At 44.6% G+C, this 19039-nt stretch overlaps 1 protein-coding gene across 1 annotated transcript in view; it reads left to right on the forward strand.

The window, feature by feature from the left end:
- The window catches only part of LOC139408568 (voltage-dependent N-type calcium channel subunit alpha-1B-like), a 228510-nt gene extending 221599 nt beyond the window's left edge, over positions 1-6911 (forward strand). The window contains exons 51-52 of the mRNA XM_071152620.1: positions 3227-3450; positions 3592-6911. Of these exons, the coding sequence (XP_071008721.1) occupies positions 3227-3450; positions 3592-4119 (752 nt within the window). The 3' untranslated portion in view covers positions 4120-6911. The remainder of the gene's footprint in view (positions 1-3226; positions 3451-3591) is intronic.
- The last annotated feature ends 12128 nt before the right edge of the window (positions 6912-19039 follow it).

Here is a 19039-nt window from a genome sequence, read left to right on the forward strand (position 1 = left end):
TGTATGGGGATGAGGTAGTTGGATGGGCTATTTACAGATGAGCTATGTACAGGTGCAGTGATCTGTGAGCTGCTCTGACAGCTGGTGCTTAAAGCTAGTGAGGGAGATATGAGTCTCCAGCTTCAGTGATTTTTGCAAATCATTCCAGTCATTGGCAGCAGAGAACTGAAAGGAAAGGCGAACAGATGAGAAATTGGCTTTGAGGGTGACCAGTGAAATATACCTGCTGGAGCACGTGCTACAGGTGGGTGCTGCTATGGTGACCAGTGGGCTGAGATAAGGTGGGGCTTTACCTAGCAAAGACTTATAGATGACCTGGAGCCAGTGGGTTTGGCGATGAATATGAAGCGAGGGCCAGCCAATGAGAGCATACAGGTCGCAGTGGAGAGTAGTAACTGGAGCTTTGGTGACAAAACTGATGGCACTGTGATAGACTGCATCCAATTTGCTGAGTAGAGTGTTGGAGGCTATTTTGTAAATGACATCGCCGAAGTAGGAAGCCGATTCTAGATTTAATTTTGGATTGGAGATTATTAATGTGAGTCTGGAAGGAGAGTTTACTGTCTAACCAGACACCTAGGTATTTGTAAATGTCAACATATTCTAAGTCAGAACCGTCCAGAGTAGTGATGCTTGACGGGTGGGCAGGTGCTGGTAGCGATCGATTGAAGAGCATGCATTTAGTTTTACTTGCATTTAAGAGCAGTTGGAGGCCACAGAAGGATAGTTTCAAATCAAATGTATTTATAAAGCCCTTATTACATCAGCTGATATCTCAAAGTGCAAAGACACACTGAACCCTGTCTGAGAGGTAGTTGGTGAACCAGGCGAGGCAGTCATTTCAGAAACCGAGGCTGTTGAGTCTGCCAATAAGAATGTGGTGATTGACAAGAGTCAAAAGCCTTGGCCAGGTCGATGAATACAGCTTCACAGTATTGTCTCTTATCGATGGAGGTTATGATATTATTTAGGACCTTGAGCGTGGCTGAGGTGCACCCGTGACCAGCTCAGATTACATAGCGGAGAAGGTACGGTGGGATTCAAAATGGTCGGTGATCTGTTCGTTAACTTGGCTTTCGAAGACCTTAGAAGGGCAGGGTAGGATAGATATAGGTCTGTAGCAGTTTGGCTCTAGAGTGTCTCCCCCTTTGAAGAGGTGGATGACCGCGGCCGATTTCCGATCTTTGGGGATCTCAGACGATACGAAATCCAGATAGAACAGGCTAATAATAATGGGTTGCATCAATTTCGGCTGATCATTTTAGGAAGAGACGGTCCAGATTGCATAGCCCAGTTGATTTAGAGGGGTCCAGATTTTGCAACTCTTTCAGAACATCAGCTATGTGGATTTGGGTGAAGGAGAAATGGGGGGACTTGGGCAAGTTGCTATGGGGGGGTGTAGGGCTGTTGACCAGGGTAGGGGTGGCCAGGTGGAAAACATGGCCAGCCGTAGAAAAATGCTTATGGAAATTCTCAATTCGTGGATATATTGGTGGTGACAGTGTTTCCTAGCCTCAGTGCAGTGGGCAGCTGGGAGGAGGTGTTCTTATTCTCCATGGACTTTACAGTGTCCCATAACCTTTTGGAGTTTGTGCTGCAGGATGCAAATTTCTGTTTGCTTTCCTAACTGCCTGTGTATATTGGTTCCTGACTTCCCTGAAAAGTTGCATATTGCGGTACTATTCGATGCTAATGCAGTACACCACAGGATGTTTTTGTGCTGGTCAAGGGCAGTCAGCTCTGGAGTGAACCACGGGCTATATCTGTTCCGGGTTCTACATTTTTTGAATGGGGCATGCTTATTTAAGACTGTGAGGAATGCACTTTTAATAGTAACCAGGCATCTTCTACTGACGGAATTAGGTCAATATCCTTCCAGGATACCTAGGCCAGGTCGATTAGAAAGGCCTGCTCGCTGAAGTGTTTTAAGGAGCGTTTGACAGTGATGAGGGGTGGTCGTTTGACCGTAGACCCATTACGGACGCAAGCAAAAGGCAGTGATCGCTCAGATCCTGGTTGAAGACAGCAGAGGTGTATTTGGAGGGCAGGTTGGTTAGGATGATATGTGCCTGTTTTTACGGATTTGGGATTGTACCTCGTAGGTTCATTGATAATTTGTGTGAGATTGAGGGCATCAAGCTAAGATTGTAGGATGGCCGGCGTGATAAGCATGTTCTAGTTTAGGTCTCCTAACAGCACGAGCTCTGAAGATAGATGGGGGGCAATCAATTCACATATGGTGTCCAGGGCACAGCTGAGGGCAGAAGGTGGTCTATAGCAAGTGGCAACAGTGAAAGACATGTTTCTGGAAAGGTGGATTTTTAAAAGTAAAAGCTCAAATTGTTTGGGCACAGACCTGGATAGTATGACAGTGTAGTCCATGTTTTCTCACATAGGTCAAAGGTCATCAATACACACTCAAACCCATACTGACCTAATTGATAGACAACCACACATAAACCGTACCATTTCACATGGCTCAGAGACTATGATGGAACCCCTAAATCCCTGTTTGCGCTGTATGACATCATGTCTGAAATTGCATCCTAATCACCATATAGTGCATTACTTTTGACCAGGTCCCATAGGGACCTATGGTTAACAGTAGTGCAATACACAGAGAATGGGGTGCTAATTGGAACCTAGCCATGACCTCCAAGAAGCAGAAACATGATCCATGGAACTGGTGGGCTGGCTGGTCAGCCGTCCACTGATAATGACACGGAGATGATCTGCAATAGAGATCAGTCTGTGGTCATGGTGTAGTGTAGGTGGAGGGTAGTGCGCAGGGTGGTTTTGTGTTAGCGTTAGAGGCCAGCAGCAGCTGGGCTTTATTGGGCAGGCCCAGTCAGGGGGATTTATGGACACCTTTTGGCAGGGCAGAGAGTGGAGGGAGAGAGGACAGGGAAGGAGGGAGGTTGAGATGAAGACAGAGAGGTAGAGCGAGAGGGAGGGAGATGCAGAGAAAGCGATACATTCCTCTGGGACAGAAACACCAAGACAGGGCTCTGACACATGAAGAGTGAAAAACAGCCACTTGAAGCTGTTCTGTTCTGTCGTTGTGGTTTTCATCATTGGATTTTGGAAGAAAATTGAAAGGTCCGCATGAAATATTTTCTGATGTTTTGCCTTTCTACCTTTTAATTTGGTCTGAGGGATGCACATGCACATACCTCACATGCCTGTATGTTACATAAGTCCCTAATACTGTGTGTGTGTGCCACAGGTTCGTCTGTTGACCCCCCTGTGGAGGGCTTGACCAGAGAGCGGGCGAGGGAGCGTGACCGCGGCCGGCCTCATGAGAAGAGGCACCACTCTGCAGCCGGGGAGACGAAGCGTTACTACTCCTGTGAGCGCTACGTAGGCAGGGAGCACTGCCACACCAAGTCAGCTGGCCCCAGCCGCTCCACCTCCCCTGGAGAGACCCACGACCTAGGCCTCTTGAAGCAGGTGAGTGGCCCTGGAGCTTGGGGGTTGAGGGAGAGATGTTAGTGCTGCTTTAGGGTGAGATGATTTAGGTTAGGGGGGGGGCGATTTCCTGTCCATCGCTTCATCTCTACGACTCTCTGCTTTGTTTTCCGTCTCCTGTAGAGTATCAGGATGAGTAAAGGCAGCCAAGTGGTCCTAACCTTTGGATCTAGCCCATCCTGCCGTGGGCGCAGACAGCTCCCCCAGACCCCCCTGACCCCCCGCCCCGCCGTGGCCTACAAGACTGGAAACTCCTTGCCCATGCAGTTTGGTTCCACAGGGCACCAGTCCTTTCTCAGTCGTGGACTCTCGGAGCGTAACGCCCTGCTGGAGTCACCCCCCATACCCGTCACCCTCATTGGCTTAGACCCAAACCTGAGCCCCTGTCCGCGGAACGCCCCACCATGCAGACTCCCTGAGGAGCCTGATGACTTCCAGGATGCTGTGAGCAACCATGGAGGGAGCCACTCCCCTAGGATCATTGCCTCAGCCTCCCATGGGGCTGCCGGGCCCTCTTCTGCACCTGCCCCACAGGGCCGGGTTGGGATCCCAAACGGGTACCACTTCACTCTTGGGGTCAATGCCGTTTCAAGCTCCAGCCCCAGAGGGACTGGGAGTTTTCGTGAGAAGGAAGAGGATGACTGGTGCTAGTGTAGCATAGCGTGGTTTAGCTAACATCCCCCACCACATATCTGGAAGCGTTTTAGCTTGAACGTTGATGAACTCGCTCATCTTTTAAACAGATGATAGTACAGTTTTGTTGTTTCCTGTGTGCTCTTAGGTGGCCACGGGTATGCTCAAAGATGTGTAAAACATTGAAAAATTACTCTGAAAAGGAAAATCATTCCCGTTTTTTGTGATGTTTTCTCTTTTCTACGCAAAGGACACTAAAGGACAAAGGACACCTGCTATGACATTTTCTCAATTCCTTTCTTGCACTGAAATTAAAGCTTATTTTGATAGTGTGCATAGTCCAGAGGACATGTGAAATCCCTCTTGAGTATTTGACCTTTCTTTTTTTTATTAGATGAAAAAAAAGCCAAAATGTCTTCCTACTGTCTGTGGGGGAAAACAACTAAGACTTTAAACAGTGTTTCTCTGCAGGATTGAGCAGAAACATCTTTATTTCACCCTATATTCCAATTTTAAAATGGGGCTACATACTATTGCTGTCTAAAGGACAAAACACACTGTGCTGTCATACGGCTAAAAGCAGCTGGTGGCCTATCGCCTCTGACCACAGACCATCGGCTGCCATTTTCTACACAATGAATAGCCAATGTTCTTTGACACCCAGCAGGTGATCTACTGCGTATGGAGTGTGTTTTCCTTTCATGTGTCTGCTGGGTCTGGAAGTAAAATGAGAGGAACCAGGAGGCACAAGTGGTGATAAAAATGCATTACCACTCAAATCCCCTCCCTCTCTGCAAAAAAATCTATTTTACTCTTTTTACACAAGCTTTCGGTATTACAGAAACATACATAAGGATAGTATAGGATAGTATAAGTAGGTCTAGTATTGCTGCTGTTTTTCCATGTAACCCATGACATGTTGAACCATTTCTCAACAACGACAAAAACACAGGACTGAAGATTCTAATATATTTTCTATGGAACTATAACAATAGATGGAATATATTTTCAGGATGTTCATTATTTTGTGAGTTGTACCTAGTGTAAGTGATGAGTGTAGTTGGGTAGGTCAGCTGTTTCTAACGTATTGCTCTAGTGGCTGAATACCAAGTGCCTATCATTAAAGATGTGTTATTGTAAAGCTATAATGCAGCCTGACTTTTGATGTATCAACACTGGAGAGGAGAGGAGAGGGTGGAACGTATGATATGTGGTATACGGTATATGATGTATATAATAACTGGTTATGCATATGAGTAGAAATGTATATAGTTGAAATGCAAAGAGAGGTTTACGTAATTTAAGGACTACAGTATGAATTGCTGGTTTGGAATGAACAAAGCCTTTTCTTTGATTCTCCAAGGAGGGAAAGGTTTTTGGTAATTATGTACAATATGATTATGTACAATATAGAAGTTATAAGTAGGTCAGAACTACAGATCCAAAGAAATGTAATGCAATGTAATGCATGCCAGGGTCTTGAACTTGTCAAAGTTGTCTGTACTTTTGCTTAGGGGTGTATACAGAGCGTTTGCCTTTCTCTTCCAAAAATAGACAGCACTGCCAGAGTGAGTTGTAGGGAAAGGTGGTTCCTGGGGAAAAAGTGTCCTTTGTGATTCCTTCCAACAAGGAAAGTTTCACTTTACATGTGCTGATCGATATCAACAATATATTCAAATGTATGCCTCCATATCTTTCAGATAAAGTTGAGTAAATGTACAGTACGCTAACGAATTCTGCCACTTTTGCCAATATCTCAAGGGTTTGTTTTCTTCCAAATATATTTCTCCTGAAAGCAGGGTCGTGTGAAGGGTTTCACTAACTGATATATAGCCTACAACCTTGTGTGCTCACAAGGGTTGTGTTGAGTGTTGACTCTTTAAAGTAGGGCTATGCAACAAGATGACACTTTGGGACGGATTATCATCTGCGCTGTAGCTTTACCCTCTGGGGTCTCCAGGTTCAGGCTTTAGCATGACTTTTTACCAAATTTTACATAGGATTTATTAACAAAGATTTGTAAAATGTAAATGTAGTATATAATGTACATTGAAAATGCATTAATGAAGGCACAATGGTTATAAATGGAATTATGTCAAACAGGGCATTTTGAGTTCAAGCAAGTCGATTTGCATGTACTCTGATAGAACCACCCAGATGGACAAAAGTTTGTTTTTATTGTACTAAATCAGAAATAGCATTTATTTTGTTTTCTAGAGTCAGATATATCGTGCAATCTATTTGATAGATCGTCAAAGGTGAAATATTAGACTTTGAATTGAAGTTATTAAATGTGAACATGGCTATTTGTAGGATTGCAGGAATCTTCCTTTGGCCTCTGTGTGCCAATATGGTGTCATAGTGGGGGATATAATGAGTGTGTACCCCTAGATCTGTGAACACACCCATCATGTTTTAAACCACTCACCTCACCCTCCCAGTAAATAGGTCGCCAGTCTCGGCATACCTCATCCGGGTTTCCTGTGGCTATATTCCCTGGACATGTCATGTTTGCATGTTATGAAACGTATGTGCATGTGCAAAACAAAGACATTGTATAAAGACTGTAGTGTATGAAGATAAACAATCTGTTCACTGGTTGTATTTTCTGAAGATCTTTAATGCATATGTCTTCGTTTCTGGAAAGTCAAAGAGCTTGAATTACACTTCAACGAAAGTATTGAACTATATTTGAAGGTTCTGGTCCTTTGCTGCCTGATATGTTATAGGCCTATGACTGTCAATCCTACAGTTATTTCTACCATTACATTTTGTATGAATAGAAGTCCTTGAATAAAGATATATGAACATGATTGAAGCCAATGAGTTGGCATATTTCTTGGTGATATATTCACCTGCTTGATGGTGATCTGTTTTGTTGGGGATGTCTTTATTGTAAGAGTGGCATATGCAGGGGCTTGCTTATTAGTTCATAATTAGATTTGAATACATCTGTATTTTCATCAAGCCTTTGCAGTCATTCTCAGAAGTGGCTGAGCCCCATTAACCACCTGCCCCAAGTGTATCTGAATTCTGCCTGACAAACTAGCCAGAGGAGCTGTCTGTCTCCCAGTAGCCTAGTGAGTCTGTTGTCACAGCTATAGACAGTTTGTGAGGTGTGAACCAAAGAGGGGTTTCATTGGCTTGGTTCTCAGGGGTGGGCGGGGAGCTGTGGAGAACTTGGTCCTGAAAGAGAGGTTGCAATTGCCACACACAGATGCTTATGGAGAGAGATCTTCAAAACAAGTCAGCTAATGTTCTATTAATGGAAAATACCTATTTGTGTCTTAACTGAAGTTATAATATCTTCACTGATTTATAAGTGAGAAGTTTTGAGTGAGCGGAAAAAAGTTGCCTTTACCAAATATGCATTGTGCGTTTGGGTGTTGCTGTCTCCGCATCCCATCCACTTGAGGACGCATTTCATTACCATTATTGTTCAACGTTAATTGTTTTGAACATTTTAAGACTTTTTGATATTGAAGGACAATGTTACCCAGGGTAATAAAGTGGGCATGTTATCTATTGGGGCTCTTCAATATCAGCGCTGCTTCCGTTGATGATGAATGGACAGACTCTGCGGGCGAGTCAGGGTCGGGAATGCTAACAGGTAAGGAACGACCGGTGACTTGCTGAAATAATGTGTATTGAGTGCATCTGTAAACCTGGCCATAAAGCCATTATGTCTATATGCTTTTGATATTTAATTCGCACTCCTGCTGCTAAATCAGCTTAGTCTATCACCTAGCCTACTGTATGCCATTACATTGATTTCACAATTATGCAATTATATTCAACGAAATAGGTTGAGTCAATTCGACAAGCTTGTCATCTAATGTATTCGCCTCGTGGAGCCGCTGTTGTTTAATTAATTTTCTGATGCGGGTGCTTTTCCTTTATGTTACGTGATTTTCTTTCACGGAACAATTGTATTAAAGTAAATCTTCTACTCTAAATTATTCCACGAGTCAGATGTACTGTACTATTTTCTGAAACATCCCTGACCAGCACTACATGTCTTGAAGTAAACAGAGCTACTGGTCTCCCTCCACCTATTATGTGCTGCCTTCAGCATAGATGCCTCTTAGGCTGCGTTTACAAAGGCTGATATTTGTTTCACTAATTGGTCTTTTGACCAATCAGATCAGCTCTGAAAAAGATCTGATGTGAAATTATCTCATGTGATTGGTCAGAACACCAATGAGTGGAATAAATATCAGAATTGGGTCTGCCTGGGTAAACGCAGCCTTAGAGCCAGAGCAGATGTAAGCACACTCATTGCTTAATGTGCCAGATTCATTGGCAACAATAATGAACCATCCTTGGACTGATTCCCTGGCTGGCACCATTTTATCTGATATGCTTACTTCTAGCTAATGGCCTGCCCCACACTATACTTTGTTGACAGCATTATCTTTCAAAATGATGTTATTAGATGCCTTCTGAATCTGAAGTAGCCTACCCATACCAATGACAGCATGCAATTTGAGCCTGTCCATCAACTGGTCAGTCCAGCTAGATTAATAGATCATGGCCCTAATAGATTATCTTGTGAATGTGAACTTCTTGCACACCACAACTCCACTATCAGTCTTATTTATTACCTACCGTAAGCGAGGAGGCTGTCTAAAAAATAATGCAGAATGGGGTTGATTGAAAGTAAATTCAGTCTCTCATTTATCATTGTCAACGGTCCTCCCCCTGGTGCACAACCCCCTATCTCTTATTGTCTTTGGTGCAACCTCTCGCTTGAATCATGTGCTTGTGCTCAACTTCAACCTCCATTTTAAGAGCTCTTGGCACAGGGTGAAATCAAGACACTTGTCAACAGTCACAGCACTGAATGTGGTTGGCAACCTCACATGGAGACTCAACACAAAGCACAGGGATGTAACTGCTTTCCACCACGTGCATGATGAGGTACATGCTGTTTCAACATATTTGACACATGATGATTGCATTCAAGTAAACAAGGGATTTTCATTTATTCAGTTAGTGTTTGAACTTACATCTGTAGAACACGTCCACAGGTGTTTGGTGGGGCAAATCGTACTTGCTCATTGGCAATGAGGAAAATCCCTTGGGAATGTGCCTGCAATCCACTCGGAGGCTTAATGTTGATAAACCACAGCCTACCGTGAGTGACATAGGGCAGGCTCAATGTGTCACTTTTCAATCTTGACCTTATACACATTGGCATAGCTTTGTGATACTGTAACTGCTTATTTGCTCTCTCAGCAATGACCATAATACTAATGGTGCTGTAGAGTCAGAGGATCTGAGTAGTACTGTATTATTAGAGCACTCCCTGGGGATCAGAGGTCGTTGACAGTTGGGGCTCTAGAAATCTGTTGAAATAATCTACAATATCAGTGACAGTACTACCCATAGTTCATACTGGAGATTCATTGGTGTTTTTCCCATTGTGGTCCTTTAAATCAGTTTGAGATATTTTACAGCTTTTCATTCTAACCGTGTTTAATCTGTTTTTGTCCAGTTAACAGATGGGGTACTCTGGGATTGGCCAAATGATCAAACATTTTTTGGTCTGGATTCTATAGGATTGTTTTCCAAATGCACTATTATCATATTTCCTCAGTTTAAGTCTGTAGCCACATAAGGTACCAAAAAGAGTTGTCTGAGAAAGGAGACCAAGCTAAGGCCTCAAATTAGAGTTTCATAGTGACAGACAAATCCTGGGGTGTGTTGATTGAATCCAGCCCCATGTTCAGAGTTGAATGTTTTCACTGTATGTTTTGAGTCCCTGGAGTCGTTGCGGACGGCAGAGCGTGAAAGCCTTCTTTAAACAGTGACGATTTTCATTGAATAGACTGGTGATTATGTAATGTTAAGATAATAGTCCTCTAGGCAGCTGCATAATCAAGCCTTGTGAGGTGGTTACTCAGTTATTTAGATTTTATTACTATTATACCCTGTAATAAAAATACCTTCGCTCACCTGGGGCTTTGTTAATTCTGTTGATACTAAGAATGACGACCAGCTCAATAAAAGTATCAGAGAAAGCCTAAACACTAGTTGAGCTCAATGACCTAATGTAAGTTTATCCCGCACGAATAAAGAAGGGGGGGGGGGGCTGAGGAGTTATTTTCATAGCCTTTGACATTGTAAAAGTGACTAAACCCACAGCAATGCGCTTGCGGTGGCGGTGACGTCATATTGCCGTCTGCACTGTAATTGCGTTGGTTGTGTTGAACTTTGGTGGCGACAGCACCAATGAGACGTCGCTATAGCGTGCAGGAAGATACAATACATCATCCCCAGCATATTTGAACTCTCTCCAACTATGATAAATTACACGAATGCAGTCTGTTCAACCGGGGTTGATAAATTGCCTTCATTTATTTGATGGCTTTTAAATCAAAGTTCCTACAGTGACCAGCCCTGGTTTGGCTTGACAGGGTAGATCAAAGAGGAACTGTGTAGTCGTTCAATCTGAGGAACAAACTCAAAAAAAAAATGGCTGTTATCTCTGACATGACTCGGGGCCTGTATCTAGCCAGTTTCAAGCTGTGATATATGACTCCTCATCGTGTCTAGAATACCAACACCTTCGCCCCATTACTGTGTCTGGAATACCAACACCCTCGCTCCATTACTGTGTCTGGAATACCAGCACCCTCGCCCCATTACTGTGTCTAGAATACCAACACCTTCGCCCCATTACTGTGTCTGGAACACCAGCACCCTCGCCCCATTACTGTGTCTGGAATACCAACACCCTCGCCCCATTACTGTGTCTGGAATACCAGCACCCTCGCCCCATTACTGTGTCTGGAACACCAGCACCCTCGCTCCATTACTGTGTCTGGAATACCAGCACCCTCGCCCCATTACTGTGTCTGGAACACCAGCACCCTCGCCCCATTACTGTGTCTGGAATACCAGCACCCTCGCCCCATTACTGTGTCTGGAATACCAGCACCTTCGCCCCATTACTGTGTCTGGAATACCAACACCTTCGCCCCATTACTGTGTCTGGAATACCAACACTCTCGCTCCATTACTGTGTCTGGAATACAAGCACCCTCGCCCCATTACTGTGTCTGGAATACCAGCACCCTCACCCCATTACTGTGTCTGGAATACCAGCACCCTCGCTCCATTACTGTGTCTGGAATACCAGCACCCTCGCCCCATTACTATGTCTGGAATTACAGCACCCTCGCCCCATTACTATGTCTGGAATTACAGCACCCTCGCCCCATTACTGTGTCTGGAATACCAACACCTTCGCCCCATTACTGTGTCTGGAATACCAACACCTTCGCCCCATTACTGTGTCTGGAATACCAGCACCCTCGCCCCATTACTGTGTCTGGAATACCAGCACCCTCGCCCCATTACTGTGTCTGGAATACCAGCACCCTCGCCCCATTACAGTGTCTGGAATACCAGCACCCTCGCCCCATTACTGTGTCTGGAATACCAACACCCTCGCCCCATTACTGTGTCTGGAATACCAACACCCTCGCCCCATTACTGTGTCTGGAATACCAGCACCTTCACCCCATTATTGTGTCTGGAATACCAACACCTTCGCCCCATTACTGTGTCTGGAATACCAACACTCTCGCTCCATTACTGTGTCTGGAATACCAGCACCCTCGCCCCATTACTGTGTCTGGAATACCAACACCCTCGCCCCATTACTGTGTCTGGAATACCAACACCCTCGCCCCATTACTGTGTCTGGAATACCAGCACCCTCGCCCCATTACTGTGTCTGGAATACCAGCACCCTCACCCCATTACTGTGTCTGGAATACCAGCACCCTCGCCCCATTACTGTGTCTGGAATACCAACACCCTCGTCCCATTACTGTGTCTGGAATACCAGCACCCTCGCCCCATTACTGTGTCTGGAATACCAGCACCCCCGCCCCATTACTGTGTCTGGAATACCAGCACCCTCGCCCCATTACTGTGTCTGGAATACCAGCACCACCGCCCCATTACTGTGTCTGGAATACCAGCACCCCCGCCCCATTACTGTGTCTGGAACACCAGCACCCTCGCCCCATTACTGTGTCTGGAATACCAGCACCCTCGCCCCATTACTGTGTCTGGAACACCAGCTCCCTCGCCCCATTACTGTGTCTGGAATACCAGCACCCTCGCTCCATTACTTTGAACCTCAGCAATATTTATCATAAGATCATACTGCAACGCTCAGAATGTAGAACATATGTTGTTGAAAAATATAAGATTGTATTCACTCAGTCAACATTAGCAACAGAGCATCATTCAATCTTCTTCATTGGGGCAATACCCTTTCATTCCTAGAAAGGCCCCGTGCACCCTTACCATCACCTCCACTTTAGAGGTGGAAACCTTTGACTGACCTTCTGGCCTCTCTGATTTAGTGTGTTATTAATGGAGCCCAGCCAGTGAGAGGGCCAGGACTTTCTCTGGCGGCTGGTGTGTGTTAACACAATGGGCAGGGCAGCCCCATGTGCATTATGAACCTCCAGCTACCAGCTCTATCTATAGCCCTTTGTCACACACAATTACCTTTCAGACAGGATGCCCTGACTTTCACATTTACCCCCCCCACCCAAAACTTCCCCTTAGAACAGCGCACCCTACGTCATTATGAGATTATCAGACCAGAACCTGTGCACCTCCATAAACTGAAAGTCTGGATTCGGCAGTGTACAGCAGTGTTTGAGTCTCACACTCACAATGTTTTCTGTCTGGCAAAGTTAGCGAGGGAAAATGTTTGCAAGCTGTTCCTCAAAGAGGAGGATATAGTTTTTTCCTCCACTTAGCGCCGTCTGTGTGAGTGCATTGGCCTGCATGATCTGAAGACTTTGCGATCCCATCCAGTCCGCACGCTTTCAGCACTTGTCTAGCGCATAGTCATCTCCATGTCGCCACAGACTACCAGATCAGAGGAGCGGCACCGACCACGTCTGCGAGATACTCACACTTTGCCGGCAGGTCGAGCTTATGTCATTGCCAATATAATGCCAGATACAAAACCGCGCAGCTGCATCCAATGAAACATGATCCAAGCTGCAGCTTTGTTGAGAGTGTGTCTGGAGCCTATTACCAGCTGAGCCGATCGGAGGCACCCACCCCTAACACACTTCACCAGCGTGAACACACTGGATCACTGCTGATGTCAACCCTGTGTGAACACAATCAGGAGTAGTCCAATGGGCACAAGCCATATGCTGGACCAGAACTTGGGCCATTATCTTTGTACAGGAGTAATGGAAAGAGATACTAGATTGTGTGGGATGATTCTGTACAGAGCAATAATTTTTTTAAATGGTTGGTGTGCTGTTGGAGAATTAGAGGGTGCACCACAGGGTTCGTTCCTGAGGCCATGTTTGTTGCCACCACATCAATGTGCAGCCCACAAAACACATGCCAGATGGTAACATAAGAGTTGAGCAATGTGATAAGGGTGATTTAATGATGCCATAATAGTCTTAACCTTTTGTTCGCGGTTCTGCCGTGATGGAAGTGTGGACATGCTGCTATTGTGTCCATTTATCCCTTCTAATATCTTTGAGTTATTTTGCAGACTCGTAAATGTTACACACCTGCCAATTCAGAGGTCCACCCAGTTCTTGTTGATTCCAAACAGTGTGGTAGCAACCAAAGCCATAACTTGGTAACAATGCTCTGGGAAAAAATTTAAAGACGAAATGCACCTGCTGTCTCAGGTGATGCACTCTACAGGGGCCTGTCTCGGACTGTCTCTCCCTGTGTCTGTGTGTTCCAATATTTAGTTTCTTTCCTTCTAGTCTTTTGATTTTTCAATTTCACATTCACACAGAAACTTTCTCTTCTTGCTTCTCCTTTTCTCTCTTTCGCTCTCAAGGAGTTGGCTACTTGAGAGAATAGCCACACTGTGAATAGCCACATTGTCTTTCCACTTACAGTCAATAAGGGGGAGCCCAGCCCAGGTGTCCAAGAAAAACACTTGGCTAGAGTTTGGTGAGGCGCTCCAGCTCTGGCAGGCTGTTGGAGCCAAGCCTACTGCAGATTTGTGCCTAATACTTGGCACCACTATGCCCTCTGGGAGTTCCTAAAACTATCAATATATTGTAATTCATAATTTACAAAAAGTCAATTGGGGGCCAGGAGGCTGGTTTTAACTAGAGCAGCTGTGACATGCGTAACTGCTCTAATGTGCTGCTTGTGTTCTGCAAAATAGATGCCAGATGACGCAATGTTGTTTCATGCGGGTTAAACACATATGCCCCTAGATTCCCTTATACACACATTCCCGTTTTGACCCATAGTACAACAGCACAAAACTTTTTCTCCCGACATACACTCAGGTCCATTGTCCAGCTGCCTTCTCAGTGACCATTATGTGACAGCAATGTGCACTAAATGGTCAAATAAACACACCACTCCCCCCTGCCCCTTTAGGGTTAATCATGCCATTCATGTTCCTCTTTAGTCTGCCCCAAGTATATTATTGGATGGGACTACAGGTTGGATCAGCTAACATTCTACAGAGTTTTCAGCTGTGATGTTTGACTCCTCATCATCTTTACAAGTGTCATCCTAAACTATAATTCAGAAACATATTATTTATCTTTATTCTATCACTAGCAAGGCATTTAGCAGTACATATAATCTTCAGAAGTTTTGACTGCAAATAATCAAAGGTTCCAGTGATATTTCGATTATTCATTTCTTATTCAAAGTGAGGTATAACCAGGCTTGACCAGCAAGGTGCTGCGCGGTTGCCGAAATGTACATTCAACATGCTAGTTTGTTAATAAGATAAAATGAACGACTTGCAACATGCTCATAAATGTCCTCCACTCAGATGTACATGTGCTGATCACTATCTTTACTGCTTTTGACTGATCTTGATTGATGAAGGACCTGCGGTTAAAGACTGTTAAGACAAACTGAACTTCACTCCAATGGTGGAGAGCCAGAGGGAGCAGCACAAGTACATCTTGCCATTGTTTTTTGTTTTTCCTTCTTCAGTTTCCTCAAGTGAACCATGGCCTAGCTCGGAAATTCCTCCCTTGTCTCTGCCAGAACACGTTAAACCCCCTAAGCTCCTTTTTACTTGAGGCTGATTGATTGTGTTGAAGTCCCTGCTCAGTTCTGCATGTCACGTGCTCTCAGTGGGGTCATGACAGGCAGGGTATAGCAAAGCGGCCAGCAGCTGAAGGACTGTTAAAGGCCCTGGAGGTGTTTTGGCTTGTGGGGGGGCTTCATCATTGACTGGTCCCTTTTCATGGTGTAGACCGGCACTGTGTCATTTTAATCAAAACAGTCCCCCAACAAGGAATTTTAACAAGGGTTTTTTACTATATGCTTGGGTGTTTGTGTGTGCGCAAGTTCGAGTGTGTGCATTTATGTGTGTGTCTGTGTGTAGAACTGTGTGTGTTTGTGACAGGGGGTTCTGTGAGGATGTACGGAGGTGATAAACTGCATCACTGAGACGCTTTGCTTGTTTTGCTGAAGCTTTGCTGGAGCTCTCTCTAAAGTCATTTAGGCTGGACATACCAAATGGCTCCTCTACAAGGGCCCATTACCCTTTCATTAAGATGGAGCCGAGAATCACTGAGTTTACCTGTTCAATGGCTACACACCCTGACGGCCAACTGCGTCCTCCTTGCCACCTTCAGCCCAGACAACCATTCACAATCTGAATGATTGTCTGGGCATCTCCCTTCGCAATTGATAGTTGCCCCGTGTGAATTCTGTATGTGCCATGACCTCATGTCACGTCACGACCCCTGTCATTCACATACAGTGCATTCGGAAAGTATTCAGACCCCTTGACTTTTTCCACATTTTGTTCTGTTACAGCCTTATTCTAAAATAGATTTAAAAACATCAATCTACAAACAGTACTCCATAATGACAAAGCAAAAACAGGTTTTTTGAATTGTTCCACATTAATAAATAAAAAAATATATCACATTTGCATATGTATTCAGACCCTTTAGTCAGTACTTTGTTGAATCATCTTTGGCAGCGATTACAGCCTCAATTCTTCTTGAGTATGACACTACAAGTGTGGCACACCTGTATTTGGGGAGTTTCTCCCATTCTTCTCTGCAGATCCCCTCAAGCTCTGTCAGGTTGAATGGGGAGCGTCGCAGCACAACTATTTTCAGGTCTCTCCAGAGATGTTCGATCAGGTTCAAGTCCGGGCTCTGGCTGGGCCACTGAAGGACATTCAGAGACTTGTCCCAAAGCCACTCCTGCGTTGTCTTGGCTGTGTGCTTAGGGTCGTTCTCCTTATGAAAGGTGAACCTTTGCTACAGTCTGAGGTCCTGAGCGCTCCGGAACAGGTTTTCATCAATGATCTCTCTGTATTTGTCTCTGTTCATTTTTACCTCAATACTGACTAGTCTTCCAGTCCCTGCTGCTGAAAAACATCCCCACAGCATGATGCTGCCACCACCACGCTTCACCTTAGGGATGGTGCCAGGTTTTCTCCAGACGTGATGCTTTGGCATTCAGGCCAAAGAGTTCAATCTTAGTTTCATTAGACCAGATAATCTTGTTTCTTATAGTCAGAGTCCTTTAGGTGCCTTTTGGCAAACTCCAAGTCGGCTGTTATGTGCCTTTTTACTGAGGAGTGGCTTCCATCTGGCCATTCTGCCATAAAGGCCTGATTGGTGGAGTGCTGCAGAGATGGTTGTCCTTCTGGAAGGCTCCCCCATCTGCACAGAAGAACTCTGGAGCTCTGCAGAGGGACCATCGGGTGCTTGGTTACCTCCCTGACCAAGCTCCTTCTCCCCCGATTGCTCAATTTGGCCGGGGGGCCAGCTCTAGGAATAGTCTTGGTGGTTCCAAACTTCTTCCATTTAAGAATGATTGAGGCTACTGTGTTCTTGGGGATTTTCAATGCTGAAGAAATTGTGCCTCGACACAATACTGTCACAGAGCTCTACAAACAATTCCTTTGACCTCATAGCTTGGTTTTCGCCTCTGACATACTTATATAGACAGGTGTGTGCCTTTCCAAATAGTGTCCAATCAATTGAATTTACCACTGGTGGACTCCAAACAAGTTGTAGAAACATCTCAAGGATGATCAATGGAAACAGGATGCACCTGAGCTCAATTTCGAGTCTCATAGCAAAGGGTATCTGTTTATTATTATTTCTGTTTATTATTCTTAATAGATTTGCAACAATCTGAGTAGTTTGTGGTTAAGTTGAGGGAAATGTCTTTATATTGACCTGACAGTACGAAGAGCAACTGAAGGGGACACAGACAGGAGTGTGAGGGAGGGGATATGCTGTCACACAGTATGGCATAGGCCCCCTGGACTGATACGGCCTGTCTGCCAGTGGTCATGGTTTTACTAGGTCCCTGAAGAGCAACACACTAAAATGAACATGCTTCTGGGGTCAGCATCATGACAGCCTTCAGCCGATGGCCAAGCTCTGCAAAAATCTCAAGCACTTAAATACCCTAGTCAGTGCAACTCTGGTGTTGTCTTGCCCTTTACACATTGCCCTACATGATAACAATGACTTTAACAAGACATGGTCAACCATTATGATGGTCACTGAGATTTCAGGGGAGATGAAAAGGTCTTGGACTGGGATAAAACCTGAGAGAATGCCCTGAAATGTCAACATTCAGTAACAGTGTAGTGAGAGAAGTGAAAGACACTTAAAATCAGTTGGTGGTTTTGTTCCTCTCTTCTTATGTTGAACAGTATCTACACTGCAGTATACTACAGTACGGTGAGTGTTATATTGACTGGAGCAGCAACCTCTGTCTGAGACAACGATACTGTATCAACGGCATGGCATCATTCCTAGAGTGCACTCATGGGTTTCCTCAATAGACTGTCCTATTCAGAAACACACTCATGTTCAAATTAGAAATTAAGACACGCTGTGATAATACATCAATAAACCATAAAGAGGCTCTCAGTAAAACTAAATCGATATTTTACTGGTGAAACCCTCTATGATTAAATAAAGGTCCCTTAATGTTTGCTAGGGCAGTGGTTTATTTTTTCTTTCTTTGAAATATTTAGCCTTTTGTTGAAAGCTTGAAATACTTCTTGGATACTGATTTATTTTGGTCTGTGTGCAGTCTAATACACAGCCCTGCCCGTCTCTGCCACACCCACCCAGTCTACTTCTGAAGTGTTTATCTTTCTAGGTTCCAATACACTCATTACTGTGGAGACCAACTCCCATGGCAGTTCCACTGTCCCTCTCATCTGATGTTAAACACCAAAACACTCCTACCCTTTCCTGGTATGTTAGACACTAACGGGTATGTTTTGCACCATCTGTTTGCACGTTCATTTCTCCCCATATTTTATCTTGCCCTGTGTTCCTTGGAACCGAAAGACAGACGGAGAAGGAAAAACAATAAAATAGTTGGTGTTAATGAATGTCATCACAAACCGTTGCTTGCTCAATGCATTCCTGGATCTCAATAGTTTTGAGCTTCGCAGACAAGCTTCAAAATTATACAAATACCAGGAATGAGTGCCTGGGTTGAAGTGCTGTTTTTAATTGTTTCCTGGACTTGGTATTTTTAGACTTCCACAGGTGCTGTTCATGTGGCTAGAACCCAACTTTGAGAACTACCTGTGCCATCCATATCTCCAGATGGGATGCGGCCTCTGACCCCTCACATCTGTTCTGCAGCCGATTCATTTACTTAGACCATGCAGACCATTCCCTTGTTTTGCTGTATGTTTTTGTCATTATCATGCTTCACATTGAAAAATTGGAACCATTTATTTGATTGTCAAAAAGGACTTTTCAAAATACCAAGTTGACTGACTACCCAAGTGCAGGTAGTGTAGTATTCAAGCCCATATAATTAACTTTCTCCCCTGCTCTGATGACTCTTGGAGCTAAAAAGAGATGAATAGTGGAGAATACCATGACACCACCTCTGCATTGTTAAGGTGTACAGTGTTTCCCCCCAGGTATAGATGCTC

Source organism: Oncorhynchus clarkii, chromosome 5 (assembly GCF_045791955.1).
Source record: "Oncorhynchus clarkii lewisi isolate Uvic-CL-2024 chromosome 5, UVic_Ocla_1.0, whole genome shotgun sequence".
Lineage (NCBI taxonomy): Eukaryota > Metazoa > Chordata > Actinopteri > Salmoniformes > Salmonidae > Oncorhynchus > Oncorhynchus clarkii.